Source organism: Oncorhynchus masou, chromosome 10 (assembly GCF_036934945.1).
Source record: "Oncorhynchus masou masou isolate Uvic2021 chromosome 10, UVic_Omas_1.1, whole genome shotgun sequence".
Taxonomy (NCBI): domain Eukaryota; kingdom Metazoa; phylum Chordata; class Actinopteri; order Salmoniformes; family Salmonidae; genus Oncorhynchus; species Oncorhynchus masou.
In genome coordinates, this window is record NC_088221.1 from 10,826,690 (window position 1) to 10,843,181 (window position 16,492).

At 46.7% G+C, this 16,492-nt stretch overlaps 3 protein-coding genes across 5 annotated transcripts in view; 2 read left to right on the plus strand and 1 right to left on the minus strand.

Moving 5' to 3' along the window:
• Window positions 1-1,310, plus strand: part of LOC135547119 (ubiquitin carboxyl-terminal hydrolase 37-like) — a 30,263-nt gene extending 28,953 nt beyond the window's left edge. For both annotated transcript variants that reach the window (XM_064975819.1, XM_064975820.1), the window contains exon 24: window positions 1-1,310. In XM_064975819.1, coding sequence (XP_064831891.1) covers window positions 1-91 — 91 coding nt within the window. In that variant the 3' untranslated portion in view covers window positions 92-1,310.
• On the minus strand, window positions 1,309-3,135 carry LOC135547122 (endoribonuclease YbeY-like). Its single transcript, XM_064975823.1, has 4 exons — window positions 2,534-3,135; window positions 2,217-2,348; window positions 1,729-1,797; window positions 1,309-1,642 (listed from the first exon to the last, which is right to left on the minus strand). The coding sequence occupies exons 1-4, from the start codon at window positions 2,741-2,743 to the stop codon at window positions 1,547-1,549; spliced, it is 507 nt and encodes a 168-aa protein (XP_064831895.1). The 5' UTR covers window positions 2,744-3,135; the 3' UTR covers window positions 1,309-1,546.
• Window positions 3,133-16,492, plus strand: part of mcm3ap (minichromosome maintenance complex component 3 associated protein) — a 27,013-nt gene continuing 13,653 nt past the window's right edge. The window contains exons 1-17 of one of the 2 annotated variants that reach the window (XM_064975818.1): window positions 3,133-3,193; window positions 3,577-5,344; window positions 5,471-5,718; window positions 5,859-5,940; window positions 6,196-6,361; window positions 6,600-6,793; window positions 7,029-7,165; window positions 7,451-7,648; window positions 7,898-8,166; window positions 8,463-8,625; window positions 8,824-8,984; window positions 10,553-10,791; window positions 11,110-11,441; window positions 11,880-11,980; window positions 12,113-12,244; window positions 12,529-12,642; window positions 12,829-12,981. In XM_064975818.1, coding sequence (XP_064831890.1) covers window positions 3,733-5,344; window positions 5,471-5,718; window positions 5,859-5,940; window positions 6,196-6,361; window positions 6,600-6,793; window positions 7,029-7,165; window positions 7,451-7,648; window positions 7,898-8,166; window positions 8,463-8,625; window positions 8,824-8,984; window positions 10,553-10,791; window positions 11,110-11,441; window positions 11,880-11,980; window positions 12,113-12,244; window positions 12,529-12,642; window positions 12,829-12,981 — 4,301 coding nt within the window. In that variant the 5' untranslated portion in view covers window positions 3,133-3,193; window positions 3,577-3,732. Of the gene's footprint in view, window positions 3,231-3,576; window positions 5,345-5,470; window positions 5,719-5,858; window positions 5,941-6,195; window positions 6,362-6,599; window positions 6,794-7,028; window positions 7,166-7,450; window positions 7,649-7,897; window positions 8,167-8,462; window positions 8,626-8,823; window positions 8,985-10,552; window positions 10,792-11,109; window positions 11,442-11,879; window positions 11,981-12,112; window positions 12,245-12,528; window positions 12,643-12,828; window positions 12,982-16,492 lie in introns of both variants that reach the window. The other variant, XM_064975817.1, reaches the window with a different exon arrangement.

The window sequence follows — 16,492 nt, forward strand, 5'->3', positions numbered from 1 at the left end:
GGATGTTTTTGAGGAGCTTTCTGAGATGGAGAGAACCGGGGCCAGTGGAGGAGCCTCAGATGCAGGGAGGACTGTCCTGCAGCCCCTTTGAGCCACCATCTGTCATCAATCACACCAACCAACACACTCCAACAGCACAGAGCTGTTCCCCATCAGATGTGTTGGGTTAAAGAGAACCCTTCTCCAGTACTACTGATTGCCGTCCACATTTTGCCCTCTTCAGGCACTTTGTCCCTTTTTTAAAACAAAACACAACAGACCAAGGTAGCTTCTGTCAGGCGCAAGACATCAGCACACATACAGCCCACATTCTTCTCTTCGGGTCTACTCAGAAATGACATGCAGCACTCTCAAAATATAGGAGTTGACTATGTTCTTTGTTTATTCAAGCCTGAGAGAGATTAGCCCCAAAACTTTGTTTCTTTTCTATGATTTGTTGAATAACTTGTAAAATAGTTTCATGGCACTCGTATGATATTAACTATCATGCATTTAAGAACTTTGATAGAAAGTGTCAGATGGATTGTATGGTTGACTCAATTTCTAATAATCTTATCAGAAACCAAGATTTATTCTTCTGTGCTGGAATTAAAGTTAATTTAAGGTTAGTACTTTCTTCTATATGCATCGGATACATGTGGTGCAATATTTATTTTGTGGCATAGATTTGCCAATACTGCTTATGTTTTGTATTCTGTTCTAGAGTTGTTTTTTTTTCAATTTCTTGCAATGATTTACATATGGATTGTTTGTTGCTGTTTTATTCATGTTTTATCACCTTGACAAACTAAACATTAATAAAGTAGCTTGCTTTTTTTTTTTTTTTTTAAGCTTACGCTCCTAGGGGTTCCCTAGTGCCTCCCAGTACAGAACCGGTAATTTCTTTTTCTAAAGCGCTTTACTTTAAGAAATGCACAACCACTTTGTTTAGAATGTGTTCCTTCAAACCGCTGACAATGCAGAAACATGTATTACATGCGTAAGCTATCCTGCATAGGCTTTGCTTTTAATAAGGCCATAAGATTTAACTATTTATTTTAGCAGAGGTCTGTTTATAATGGCCAGCTCGGGTGTCTCATCACACCTGACCAGGCCAGTATTCACATCTTTTAGACTACTTTTTGCTAAGATTAGGCTAGCTATTTACTGGTCTCCTGCTTGCATTAAGTGAAAATGAACATGTTTTAGGTTGACAAGCTTGTCTGATGTGGAAGGCAAAGGAGTGGCAGAGTGGATTTTTTTTTTTGTAGTTCAGGCTCCAGTATTTGACTTCCTACATCACATTTTAAAATAAATGAATTTAAACAATGGTTTTGGATGTTTTTAATTGTCAATGTCAAGTCATGAGTAGTGCAGTTTGATTGTAAAAAAAAGTGTCTAGCTCCATAGGTAAAAGCTCAGCAATCACATGAAGGTTGACACGGTCTACAGCTATCACTTGGAAATGGGCAGTTTATTCATGATCAAGGAGTCGTCTTTGCAAGTTTCCAAAGCTAAAGTCCATTCGTTTCAAAGGCCTTCCATTGCAGGTGGTTCTTCTTGGTGGTCACCCATCTTGGCTACACTTCTTGGTCAGAGGCACCAGCTGTCTGCCAGTGAATCTGTTGAACTCATTAAGTATGTAGCTTTCCTTCTGCAGCATCTGGAAGCACAGATATACAACTGTTAAAAGCAAATCTTTCATTGAAAAAATGTGGGACCTCGCCATTGCACTTTTATCATCCATACCTCTTTCCACTCCTCCTCAGTTTCATGTCTGTAACCCAACAAATGACAGATTCCATGAGCAGTGACTGACTGAGCAAGGAGAAGGGGGACAAAAAAAAGTAACATGAACAAGCATTAATGCAACTACTAGTGTAATAAAAACAATTCTGTCAATCTTGGGACGCAGGACCATATTTAGTGTGTGCTGGCAAGTATTTCACTAGAAACGTTATACTTTTGCATGTGTGATTATCACATGATAGTCACAGGACAAACTTAATCACACAGTATTTCACCATTCTAAAAGGCAAGGTGGGCCACCCCGCCTCACTCTTAAGCTCCTGCCAAAAGGACCCTGGCTTCGATTGAAAATGTGACTTAATGTATGTTGCATGATATTACTGTGTTGTAGGTTGTCATTGTAAATAAATATTTGTTCTTAACTGATTTGCCTAGTTAAAATGAATGTTGTGCATGCAGTGTGGCTGTTTTACTAGTAGCTTGCTCACTGTGAGAATTCCATGAAGATCCTGAGACTGCTGCTGGCACTGTTTCATCAGGTATTCAACCCCCAAGAAAATGTCTCCAAGGTTCAGTTCATCTCTGTAAATGGGGCAAGGCAGCTTCCCAGGCCTCAGCTCCTTTAAAAACAAAAACATTGATCACCGTTTCTTTCCCTAAATTCAATTTCCAAATGTTCACATAGCGAACAGGGTAACACTTCCAGAGAACATCCCACCACCGCATATTGAACCTGTGGTGCCATGAAATCCCAGACCTCTTGACGGGAGCAGATGAATGCTGGGAAGGCAACTTAGATACCAACCTCATAGAATGGAAATGAGAGGACATCAGTGGGCATATTTTTTTTCCTATAAATGTTATTGATGCGTTGAATTTTGCGGTTGTCCACGCAAATGACTCCCAAATCAAATTTTTGGATGCCCAATATGTGCCTCAACGTCTCCACATCCTTCCGTAGCCTCGCGCGTCGCAACGGCACCACGTTCTGAAGATTTCGTAGAACTACACCCATTTGAAAACGCCAGTCACTAATGTTACAAAAACTGAAGGAAATAGTTTTTATCAAGTAGTCGTAAATATTACGAATGTCTACATACAAGAAACAGGTATCCTAGGTAACTAGCGTGTTGCTAGCCGGCGAATGCTCGTTGGTTCAATCAAGGTGACTCAGTCGTTCCAGTTGTTGAAGGCATTCTTATTTTAGATTATGAATACAAATATGTACTATTCTACAACAAGGTCCTCTAGAGCTGATGTAATGATACAAATCCAATATATTATTATATGACAAAATATCCTATTGCTTCAAACAAACAAACAATGAACATTTCAACTAGCATTCTTCTCTTGCGGATCCTTCCCGGGGTGGAATGTAGAATCTGGGAGCCTAAATAGGTTGGACCGGAACCGGATGTCAGCAAGTTTCTATTCAAATTGATGAGTATAGGGGAATACTGAAAAAGTAGGTCACTCGCTATCTTGTTTGAAACAATATAAAGGTAACCGAACGTTTTAGCGTTATTAAAGACGTCCTTAATTTTCAAGTAGCACGTCTTGTAAATTCGCTAGCGCGCTAACAAACTAAACGTTAGCTAGAGGTTTACATGATGTAACTAACGTGAGCTAGCTAACATTTTCCAAGTCACAACATGTTAGCTAACAAGCTCGTTACATGTAAAGTACGCAATTAAAGTGTTTACGTAGTCTTTGAAGCTGAATTACGTGTACATAATTAGTAAAAAAACATTTTTAGATAACATGAATACGTTTCCATAAACCACGTTAGAAAACATGTTGTTAGTTATATAACATCGACATGCTAATGTTTACTTTGCTTGTTTTCAGGCTCAATGATGCTTCACTGAAGACGCTTCAAATGGAGGAACACACACTTTCCTCAACATGCATTGCAGCAACCTGGACTCGAGAACGGCTTATGTAAGTTCAAGTGAACAAGTGACTGCCGTTGAGTACAATTGAGACTATTCTGACATTTCCACCATGAATCCCAATAGTCTGTTTGGGAGACAGCAGGGAGGAGCTTTCCAGGCCCCCAGCAACACTAACAAGACTGGTGGCATGTTCCAGGCCTTCAGACAGGAGGGTTCCACCAACCCTCCACAGAATGTAGCATTTAGGCATACTGCAACATTTGGGCAACCGTCTGCCTTCAGTCAGCCTTCAGTTTTTGGTCAGTCTCCGGCATTTGGGCAGACGCCTTCGCTTGGACAAGACTCTGTTTTTGGGCAAAGTGGAGGACTAGGTCAGGCGTCAGGGCAGACCTCGACATTCTCTTCAATAAGTCAGCCTCCAGCCTTTGGTCAGTCCTCTTTGGGGCAGGGTAGCTCTGGGTTTAGTGGTGCTCCCCCGCCATCGTATGGTCAGGCCACCGGACAGATTCAGAGTTCTGGGTTTGGACAGATGCCTGCTTTTGGACAGAGCGCTGCCTTTGGGCAGCCACCTGCATACGGGCAGCAGCAGGCCCCGGCATTCAGCCTCTCCTCTGGGATCTCCCAAGCTTCCTCTGTCCCCACCACTACCACCACCGCAGGGTCGGCACAGCCTTTGAGTTTTGGCCAGTTGCCCTTTGGCCAGCCGCCACCCAACGCTACGACCACCTCCTTTGCTACAGCTCAGAGCGTTGTCCAGAGTGGAGGCTTCAGCACGTCAGAATTCAGCTTCAAGCCGTCCAACGAGGTGTTGTTTAAGCCCATCTTCAGTGCCAGCCCAGAGCCGGCTAACCCCCAGCCCGCCTCTGCATCCGAGCAGCCCTTCGGTGGAACCACCACCACCCAGCCCTCTTTCAGCACCAAGGACAGCAGTGGACCAGCCAGCTCAGGCTTCTCTCTCCTGACCGGAGCCAAGAGTGGCCCGCTTGGCTTCAGCTTCTCCCAGCCGGCGGTGGCCCCCTCCATCTCCGCTTCCATTGCCACTACCAGCCTGGCCCAGAAAGACCCGCTCAGCATAGGCTCCGGAAGGAGCCTGCAGTTCACATTCTCCCAGCCATCCGCTCTCTCTAGCACTAACTCCAGCACCGCTGCCCCCCAACCAGCTCCGGTCCCCAGCAGCCCCTCCTCCTTCAGCTTCTCTACCAAAGTCCTCCAGTCCCAGCCCGCGCCCCCGATGTCCCTGTTTGGAGGAGTCGGCTTCGGCCAGACTTCTACATTCGGAGAACTCAAAACCGAGGTCCAAGCCGAGGAGAAATTTGGCGATGAGGAGAGCACCAGGGAAGTGACCGGGTTGGGGAGACTTGGAAAAGGAACTAAGCGGAAGGAGGAGCCAGTGAGTCCCAAAGCCGTTTCAAGGAAGCCTGCCCAATCAGAGGACGCCCAAGCTGAAGCCAGAGCTGACTTACCCAGACACCCCTCCAAACGGCCTCTCCTGAGGTCCTCCCGCGGCCCCGTGGGTGGACTCTTCTCCAGGGCAATGAGTGGCATTATGAAATCCACAGCCAACTCAGTGAGGAGGGACCCTGTGAAGGAGGAGCAGCAGCCTCCAGGATGGGGGGAGGGGGAGAGAGCAGACACACAAGCTCCCATCAGTCTCAGACCCGCTACTCCTCCCAGTGCTCAGGCCCCCACCATAGAGGTTCTGGAGAAAGCAGATGCGACTGGTAAGTCCTCATCTTGAAAATTAAGTAAAACACTATTACTTGCTGTGAACCAAAATGTACCAACAAAATGTTTAATTTGTATCACAGATTTTGTCATGCTGATTTTCTTCTCACATTTTCCTCCAGGTTCGGTGGAAGCCCCCGACCCAGATGCTGAGACCAAGACCCCAGCTAGGAGAAGGCAGCGCAGCGAGAGCACGGACAGCCTGGGGGGCATGTCCCCCAATGACGCCACCATCCTCCAGTGCAAGAGCATCCCACTCAGCCTCAACAAAAAGAACATAATAGAAAAGCACTTTGGCCGCTTCGGGAAAGTCTGCCGGGTCTACTGCCGACCCCATAAGAACCTGGCTATCGTCCACTTCCAAGACCACGTGAGTACCACTCTACAGACAACAGAAGCGACTTGACATGCTTTTGGGGATTCTCAGTTCCGTTACATGTTATATGATTGTGCCGAATTTAACTGAGAATATTTTTTGTTTTGTTTTCAAACGTTTGTGATACCTTTCAGGCATCAGCAGCAAAGGCAAAGAAGAAGGGTAAAATGCTGCACCGACAAGAAATTGTTATCTTCTGGCAGAGGAAGAAACACAGTAAGTCCTTGTGGCTGCATCCTCCTATTTTGCAGAGTTAAGACAGACAATGCAGACCAAATTACTGTTACTAGTTAAGTATGCAATTAATAGGCTTATCTAAGGGAAATCATCTGACAGACAAGTAGCCCACTGTCAAGCTCTTGATCAGCTGCCCTTGTATTTCCATGCACCTTGATTGAAGCCATTCTGTCTTTAGAAATTGATTGTGTGTGTGCGCGCTCGTGTGTAATGCTCCTTATGTGTTTGTGTCAGGCCCGGGAAAGAAAGGCGATCGAGCCACAGAGGGAGAGGAGGAAGAAAGAGACAGGGACAACCAGGTTTCAGACATCAGTCTGGGGGGCTTCCAGTCCTCCTCTCCACTGAGGAAGCCACTCCCCAGAGCCCCTGCCCTCAGCAGCACTGTCAACCTCAGCAGGAGGTAACCTTGGCTCCACCTCACAGCTAGCTGGGCCAGACTTCCTGTTTCTGTGAAGTGCTTTTATAACCCGAAATGCTTGTGGAAACATACGACTTATACTGTAAAGATAATAGATACTTTCGAGGCTTATTAACTGGGGGATAACAGTGGGTGTTAGCTAGCCGTGGGTGACTAGAGTTAATCTCTAAACACATCAGGATGTGAAGTCCGATATAAAAAAAGACACTTTGCTTCTCAGCTCCCCAGTGAAGAAGCCGTCCATAGCCAAGTCCCTGCAGTTTGAAAGCGAGCCCCAGCAGGACAGCAGCTCCGAGGGCCAGAGCTCTGAGCGCCCCGTGCCCTCCTCCCTCCTCCACCTGATTGGCCAGCTGGCTGAGACAGCCGAGGAGAAGTACCGCTTCCTGGAGCAGAGGGACAAGATCTTGCGAGCTGGTACGTATAGTAGAGCTGTCAGTCTGACATGCAGTCCTGGAACTGGCCACGCACTTCTGAATTGACTTTCCTGCATTTCTTGTATGAAGCCATTAATTGACATGAAAGAAAGAGCTGAATGTCGATTTCATTGACTGTTGGCATAACAACAACGAAGAAATTAAAGTAATAATAATAAACATTAAATAAAAATCTGGTCTGTAGAGGCTGACTGGTTCTGTTGTTCAATGTGCAGGGCGGCCCAAACGGACAGACCTGGAGCTGTCTTTCTTTGTGGGGACATGCCCAGACATGTGTCCCGAGAAGGAGCGCTACATGAGGGAGACACGCAACCAGCTCAGTTGCTTTGAGGTCGTCCCAGACACTGAGAGGGTAAAGCCATTTCTTCTATCCCTGTTTCAAGTCGCACAAATTCTCTCAGGCACACATTTTGCAAGTAAAGTACACCACCCTGTCATCAATAGAATGTTCCACTTAATGGAATATGATAATCATAATAATGATGATTTTGATATGTATGCTATTTATCTAGATATGTCCTCAAACTCCAAGTGCTTGACATTGTGAGTTGGATATACTCCTGTCCAAACGTCTGAGTTAAAGGATATCAACCTTGTTTATGCATTTTATAATGAGACGTAACCACTTCCTGACCAGGTGGACCACGTGGCGGCCATCAAGGAGTACAGCAGGTCGTCGGCGGACCAGGAAGAGCCCCTCCCCTACGAGCTGCGGCCCCTCCCCGTGCTCAGCATGACCATGGACTACCTCGTCACCCAGATCATGGACCAGGGCCACGACAACTACCGCGACTGGTATGACTTTGTGTGGAACAGGACCCGCGGCATCCGTAAGGTACACACAGCTACTGTTGGTTAGCTAGCTAGTTAGCTGGTACTGTTTTTTTAATAGTTTATTATCGGTGTCACAATTTATATTTTTATTTTAAATTTAACTAGGCAAGTTAAAGGAATGGGAAAGTGCTAAGAAATGCTGAGAGCAGAAAAAAAATAAAAGCTAATGAAAAAGTGTTCATAACACATTGCTGTGGTCTGAGGGGCTTTGTCCGTTGGAGTTATGCTAACTCTATTCCTCTCCTCCCAGGACATCACCCAGCAGCACCTGTGCGACCCGCTGACAGTGTCGCTGATCGAGAAGTGCACCCGCTTCCATGTGCACTGTGCCCACCACCTATGCCAGGAGCACATGATGACGTTCGACGCCAAGATCAACAACGAGAACATGACCAAGTGCCTGCAGAGCCTGAAGGAGATGTACCAGGACCTGTCTACCAGGGGTGTCTATTGCCCCCAGGAGGCTGAGTTCCGCCAGTACAACGTGCTTCTCAAACTAGACGTTGGGGACGTCCTCCGGTGAGTCACTCACCAACGATTGGGTCGTGTTTATTAGGGTACACTGTAGCAAAATATTTGGTAACGGAAAAGGTCATTAGTGTCTCTTATTGGCCAGTTTTACCTCCCAGTCTCGCTTCATTACAGACCATTTTCTTCTGTTTTGTTCTTACGACTGTGACATTACCCTAGTTATTCTCCATTTGGAAACATACTACTGATGAACTGTAAGCTTGTCTTTGTTTTACTGTTTCAAACACCGCCCTTATCCTCCACTCTGACTGAGAGTATGCTCTCTTTTGTTGTGGTCCACACAGTGAGGTGCAGCAGTTCAGGGACGAGGTGCGCAACTCTCCAGAGGTGAAATTTGCCGTGCAGGCATTCGCAGCTCTCAACAGCAACAACTTCGTACGCTTCTTCAAGCTGGTGAAGTCTGCCTCCTATCTGGCGGGCTGCCTATTGCACAGATACTTCAACCAGGTCAGCAATAAAAGTCACCTACCCTAGTAACATTCCTCCTCCATGTGATTTTTAGTGGGTCTGTAGTTAGCTTTGAAAAGTAGTAGGAAGTTGAACCTGTAGTAAATGAGGGTCACATCCCAACTGGTTGTCCCTTGGGAATTGATGGACATTTGTGTGTTTGTGCCTACGTGTTTGTATACATTCCTGTGTGTGTAGGTGAGGGGCAAGGCCCTGAGGACCCTGAATAACGCCCACACAGCGGGCTCTCAGAGGTCCACCATCTTCCCCCTGGAGGATCTGGTGCGCATGCTTATGTTCGAAAACGCCGCTGAGGCCACAGACTTCATCCAGCAATTCGGCCTCAACGTTAGTGGCGGGTCAGTACCAGTACCTGTCTAATACAATATATGCATCCAACATATTTACTGGAGAGAAGAAATAAAACCTGTAGCATACAGAAAACAAAAAAATAACGTTTCTTATTTGATGTTCAGGTTGCACCTCCATGTATCGCTTGAAATGTAACATCTTCACAACAGTAAAGAGCCCAGAGGGACAATGTTTTTAAAGCGGCAATAAGCAGTAGAAACAATAACAAAGAGTACCTCGCGCCCCTGTTTTGCAAAAACGCTGAAACGTATATCATCCATGAAATAAAATGTATAGTTTTAACCATGTTTTGAGTCTATATGAAATTGTATTAGTCACATGCTCTGAATACAACAGCTGTAACCCTTACAGTGAAATGCTTACTTACGAGCCCCTAACCAACAATGCAGTTTTAAAAACTACGGATAAGAAATAAAAGTAACAAGAAATTAAAGGGCAGCAGTAAAATAACAATAGTGAGACTATATTATACAAGGGGGTACCGGTACAGAGTCAATGTGCGTGCGGTTAGTTGAGGTAGTATGTACATGTAGGTAGAGTTATTAAAGTGACTATGTATAGATGATAACAACAGAGAGTAGCAGCGGTGTAAAAGAGGGGGAGAATGGGGGGGGGGGGGGCAGTGCAAATAGTCTGGGTAGCCATTTTATTAGGTGTTGAGGAGTCTTATGGCTTGGGGGTAGAAGCTGTTTAGAAGCCTCTTGGACCTAGACTCGGCTCTCCGGTACCGCTTGCCGTGCGGTAGCAGGGAGAACAGTCAATGACTAAGGTGGCTCTTTGACAATTTTTAGGGCCTTCCTCATATAGTGTTTGTTTACATTTATGTTGTTTACAAACATTGGTGTAAACACAGATTTAAAATGCTTCTTATTGTAATTTCTGATTGCTTCAGACAAATTTTGTGCTTCAGTTGCTCTTCTCCACTCGTCGTCATTCCCACATTCACGAATGGAAGGCTCTCTGACTTTGTATCAACTTTTCTCTGTGTATTTTTAGCTGGTAAAATGCAAGATTAACTTCAAGCAAACATAAGGAAATGTAGCTGGCTACATTTTTTTCAATGATAAACATTACAAATAGGATTTCCATTCATTGTCTTTGTAAGCTAATTTGCGTACGTATGGCTGTTTGACAAATAGCGTTTCACTTTTCTCAAGAAATTGAAGCTATTTTCTGCCAAATGTGTTGCACTAATGTATTTGTTGTTAACGGAAACCATAGTTGCATGCCCGTGACCACTCCTATTGAAACAAAAAAACACTGACTGTCAATATAAAATGCAGAGTTTCTGATGGTGTACGTTTTGGTGGGTTACGACAGTTGAACTAAGCTCATGAGGCAAGTTATATTCTTCAAGAATCAATGTGTACATGTGGTTAATTTATAAGTCCAACAATGGATGTAGCAACGGGTAATTTCCCCTTAAAATATTCATACAAAAAATAAAATCTAAAGATGAATCACTATAGTCACTTTTCAATGTTTCACTGGGTAATTGTTGTCATCAAGCAACAGACTTCCTTCTCTGATGTCCTCTAACCTCCTGACCCCACAGCTTGGTGGAACTGAGCCGCACGGCCTGGCAGGAGCCAGACCTGAACCTACCCCAAGTGAAGTCAGATGTCATCATGGCCAAGAGGGCTGTGCTAATTGGGGAGGTGGTAAACGGAGGACCACTGCCCAACCCGCCCCAACATGCCCCCGTCTGCAGCTTCGACGCCCACAACAAGTACTGGGGGGAGTGTCCGCTGGCAGAACCCACACTCTTCAGGAGCAGCCCGGTGGCTGTAACGGGTATGGGAGCCATTGCAGTTCAAGATGGCTAAACTGTAGAGAGGCATGTAGAGCCACTGTGCCCGTAGATTGATGTTCAAGACGGCCCTTACTGACATTGTTTATTTAGCCTCTCATGGTGTCTAGAGTTGTCTGCCGTTGTTGCTACCCTTAAAATGTGAAAATGTTCAATAGTTTGTATTGGTAGCCTTGAGCTAATTATTCAATGTCACAGGTACGAGGGGTGTCCATGTTCTTTACAATTGCTGCTGTGTTGTAATCTTTCTCATTCTGACTGAGAATTAATAATAAAATAAAAAATATTTTGACTCTTCCCAGTGCCAGCCTTCACCCTGCAGAAGCCAGAAGTCAAGGCGCAGCCGGAGGTTGAGCTCCAGCCGCAGAACAAACCTGTCATGCTGCTGGTAGAGCCACGACTCTTCGGGGATCTTCCACCACCGTACCCCGGGCTTGCCACTGCCACTGAGCCTGCCCAGCCATCGCAGGGCACAGATGAGACAGGGGAACCAGAGCCTGCCCAGCTCACTGTCCATGTCCACCCTGCAGCAGATCTCCAACAGCAGCTGTTCCAGCCCATTGATGTTGCCCAGACCCAGCCTGTCAGACCCCCCTCGCCCCCGCCCAAACCTGAGCCAATCTACTCTGATGAGGTGAGAGAGCGAGAAACCCCTAGTGGGTTGATGCTAGCTTGCCTTAGTGGTAGTGTTTCCCAAATGGTCTCCCGATTGGCACTGTGGTCAAGGCACTGCATCTCCGTGCTAGAGGCATCACTACAGACCCTGGGTTGAACCTGGGCTCTATCGCATCCGGCCGTGATTGTGAGTCCCATAGGGCGGTGCACAATTGGCCCAGTGTCTTTAGGATTTGGCCGGGGTAGGCCATCATTGTAAATAACAATTTGTTCTTAACTGACTTGCCTAGTTAAATTTAAAAATGGTGGGTTAAGGCTGTTGTTAAGTCGTTGCTGCTTTCTTTTTGGTCATAGCTCTAGGCTCTGCCTCTAGATGTGTATGAAAGTCAGCTGAAGGGTAGGATATGTGTCCCCCTGTACGTATGACTCATGTTTTCTGTCCATCCTACTGCCGTAGGACGTCCTGGCAGAACTGGAGTGTGTGGTAGAGGAGGTGCTGGAGGCGGTGGTGCAGGAGGTTGCCAGCGCTGGGGCCGACTACGCTGCAGCCGCTCTTAGGTGAGTGCTATATTATTGCTTTGTTTGTTTAAGACTGACTTAAGATTGCATACACTGTGGTACATTAGGAGTAGCATTGAACATCCCCTTTCACATTGATACCCAATGCCTTGTTTTTCTGTCTCGCTGCAGTGCGAGCAGTGTCCACATGGAGGCGGTGGTGAGCGAGGTGGTGGAGCAGATGCTTTGGGAGGTGTCCACAGCCGAGGTCCAAGCAGAGCGAGAGAGACTCGCCGAGGAAAAACGCAGGATAGAGGAAGCCAGGTTGGTCAGAGACTCTGAAACACCTTGATCTCAATCCTAACCCTAGCTGCAAACCCATACGCAAAATGTATGCACGCGTGACTGTAAGTCGTTTTGGATCAAAGCATCTGCTAAATGGTATATATTATGTTATTAATCTCTCGCTTTCTTAACCATACATTGGAAGCAGAAGTTTAACAAATCACAGTCCAAGTTTTGACCTGTTAACATGTAACTCCACATCCAACATCTAGTCCAATGTCTTCCAACTCATTATCCGTGTCTCTCCCTCTTTTCCTTGGCAGGAGAAAGCAGGAGCACGAAGTCTTCCTGGCCCAGTTTAGTGACTCTCTCTGTTCTGAGATCAGCCAAGAGGTCTTGACCGAGTGTATCCAGGAGACTGCCGCCTCCGAGATCCAGTGAGCTGCCCTTCTACACTCAACTCACATTCCTGATTCCATATCCACCACAAGCCCCATGTTCATGGTGCTGTCTCTCCCTTGTGTATATGCACCTGTGCAGTACTGTTGAGCCTCTGTTGTTTTTGCCGACGTGCAATAGCCACCAGACATTAGTCATTTTCAGTAACAATATCTGTGTGTCAGGTTAGCCATGGAGGAGGAGGCAGCATGTGTGGCGCGCTGTTCTGAGGAGGTGTGCAGCTTCCTGGTGGAGGAGACCCTGGATAAAGAGATATTCCTCATGGTGGAAGACATCCTGGAGGCGGAGCTACAGCGTATACAGAAGTACATTAAGAGGTACAACCCAGCCATTTGAATGACAACTATGACTGCTTAGGTTGACAGTTGGGCCACCAGACATCGTGGAGACCCTTTATCAAGGTTCTCCAACTCTGGTCCTTGCTGTTTTAGTTTCAAGGCTCATGTTTGCTTTTCAAAGCCTGCCCTCTCTCTCTGTTGGTTGTTGGCTCCTTCTCTCGAAGCACCGCCATAAAGCGGAATATTTTACCGTGAACTGCAGAAAACGCAAACTCCTTCCTCCGCTACTCTTTCTTACATTTAAGTCATTTAGCAGACGCTCTTATCCAGAGCGACTTACAAATTGGTGAATTCACCTTCTGACATCCAGTGGAACAGCCACTTTACAATAGTGCATCTAAGTCATTAAGGGGGGGTGAGAAGGATTACTTATCCTATCCTAGGTATTCCTTGAAGAGGTGGGGTTTCAGGTGTCTCCGGAAGGTGGTGATTGACTCCGCTGTCCTGGCGTCGTGAGGGAGTTTGTTCCACCATTGGGGGCCAGAGCAGCGAACAGTTTTGACTGGGCTGAGCGGGAACTGTACTTCCTCAATGGTAGGGAGGCGAGCAGGCCAGAGGAGGATGAACGCAGTGCCCTTGCTTGGGTGTAGGGCCTGATCAGAGCCTGGAGGTACTGCGGTGCCGTTCCCCTCACAGCTCCGTAGGCAAGCACCATGGTCTTGTAGCGGATGCGAGCTTCAACTGGAAGCCAGTGGAGAGAGCGGAGGAGCGGGGTGACGTGAGAGAACTTGGGAAGGTTGAACACCAGACGGGCTGCGGCGTTCTGGATGAGTTGTAGGGGTTTAATGGCACAGGCAGGGAGCCCAGCCAACAGCGAGTTGCAGTAATCCAGACGGGAGATGACAAGTGCCTGGATTAGGACCTGCGCCGCTTCCTGGGTGAGGCAGGGTCGTACTCTGCGGATGTTGTAGAGCATGAACCTACAGGAACGGGCCACCGCCATGATGTTGGTTGAGAACGACAGGGTGTTGTCCAGGATCACGCCAAGGTTCTTAGCGCTCTGGGAGGAGGACACAATGGAGTTGTCAACCGTGATGGCGAGATCATGGAACGGGCAGTCCTTCCCCGGGAGGAAGAGCAGCTCCGTCTTGCCGAGGTTCAGCTTGAGGTGGTGATCCGTCATCCACACTGATATGTCTGCCAGACATGCAGAGATGCGATTCGCCACCTGGTCATCAGAAGGGGGAAAGGAGAAGATTAATTGTGTGTCGTCTGCATAGCAATGATAGGAGAGACCATGTGAGGTTATGACAGAGCCAAGTGACTTGGTGTATAGCGAGAATAGGAGAGGGCCTAGAACAGAGCCCTGGGGGACACCAGTGGTGAGAGCGCGTGGCGAGGAGACAGATTCTCGCCACGCCACCTGGTAGGAGCGACCTGTCAGGTAGGACGCAATCCAAGCGTGGGCCGCGCCGGAGATGCCCAACTCGGAGAGGGTGGAGAGGAGGATCTGATGGTTCACAGTATCGAAGGCAGCCGATAGGTCTAGAAGGATGAGAGCAGAGGAGAGAGAGTTAGCTTTAGCAGTGCGGAGCGCCTCCGTGATGCAGAGAAGAGCAGTCTCAGTTGAATGACTAGTCTTGAAACCTGACTGATTTGGATCAAGAAGGTCATTCTGAGAGAGATAGAGGGAGAGCTGGCCAAGGACGGCACGTTCAAGAGTTTTGGAGAGAAAAGAAAGAAGGGATACTGGTCTGTAGTTGTTGACATCGGAGGGATCGAGTGTAGGTTTCTTCAGAAGGGGTGCAACTCTCGCTCTCTTGAAGACGGAAGGGACGTAGCCAGCGGTCAGGGATGAGTTGATGAGCGAGGTGAGGTAAGGGAGAAGGTCCCCGGAAATGGTCTGGAGGAGAGAGGAGGGGATAGGGTCGAGCGGGCAGGTTGTTGGGCGGCCGGCCGTCACAAGAAGCGAGATTTCATCTGGAGAGAGAGGGGAGAAAGAGGTCAGAGCACAGGGTAGGGCAGTGTGAGCAGAACCAGCGGTGTCGTTTGACTTAGCAAACGAGGATCGGATGTCGTCGACCTTCTTTTCAAAATGGTTGACGAAGTCATCTGCAGAGAGGGAGGAGGGGGGGGGGGGGGAGGAGGATTCAGAAGGGAGGAGAAGGTGGCAAAGAGCTTCCTAGGGTTAGAGGCAGATGCTTGGAATTTAGAGTGGTAGAAAGTGGCTTTAGCAGCAGAGACAGAGGAGGAAAATGTAGAGAGGAGGGAGTGAAAGGATGCCAGGTCCGCAGGGAGGCGGGTTTTCCTCCATTTCCGCTCGGCTGCCCGGAGCTCTGTTCTGTGAGCTCGCAATGAGTCTTCCTCGTGAGGCTACAATACGTTGAGTATCCGGGGAAGCTGTGAAGCACATATAGCCTACAGAACTTGGTTCAGTAGTGGCCTGAATATTGTATATACATTTGTTCATACGTCATATAAAGGCTGAAGGCTAGAAAAAGCCCATATCTATTTTCTACAGTGTATTTGAATAAAAAAATATATATTTTCGTTTTTATCTAGGTTTTACACCAATCATTCACTATAAAACATTTACCAACAAAAACGCTTAGCAAAATACAAAATATTATGGGGCAATAATAAGTATGCCTAAAACCATATATTTCTAAATTAACAAAAAAATATATAAAATAAGAGTAGGCTCCATGACAATCCAACGCCATAAAAATAAGTTCAGAACAAATCGTCCAAGAATGTGCTTAATGTTCTGGTCTCATAAGGATTTTGGAGTCATTGAAAGGGTTGAAATGGATGTGTCACGAAGGCTAGGTGCTAATTTTTTTCAGCTTGAGTCTTCAGGTATGACACCAGCCGTTCAGTCATGGTGTACTTCTGAACCCAGTAGCTTCAGTTCCTTCTCTTGCTTGTAGTAGGTGGCAGAATGACAGCAAGTTGCTGCTCCCTTCTCATTTCACCTCTGTAGCTGTTGTTGTAATGCCTCGATGAACTTCCAACGGTGGGGTGGTTAGCGCCAAGATTCGCCGAAAATGTTCGATGCCAGCTTTCCACTCAGTTTTTGGTCTTCGCCAAATCTTGCAGGACAGCGTCGTAGCAGTTCAGAAATTCTGAAAATTAAAAAAAGAGATCATATTCGGTTCACTTCCAGAATGATTTATTAGCGGTCTGTCCTTCCCATCTGTAGGTGTAGCCTTCATGTGCCAGGATATTTTTTCGAAGCACGTAGTGAATATATGTGGGTTACATTGCTTGTCAGTGACATCACCAGGACCTTGGATAAGTGAGTGCCACTGGAAATTTTGACTGAAATTTCCTCTTATTGTAGGCCGACAATCTGTCTCCACTCTTTGCTGGACTTTCTCTGCTGGACTTAGTATGTCAATGTCAGAGTATCTTCTCATTTGGTTAATGTGTGGGGTATTGAACATATTGTAATATATCCAGTGATGTAGAATTGCAGGAATTTATTTTAGGAAAGGCTATTTTAGAATTTCATAATCATTTTCAGACGTTTTCCGTTGGTAGGCCTTAC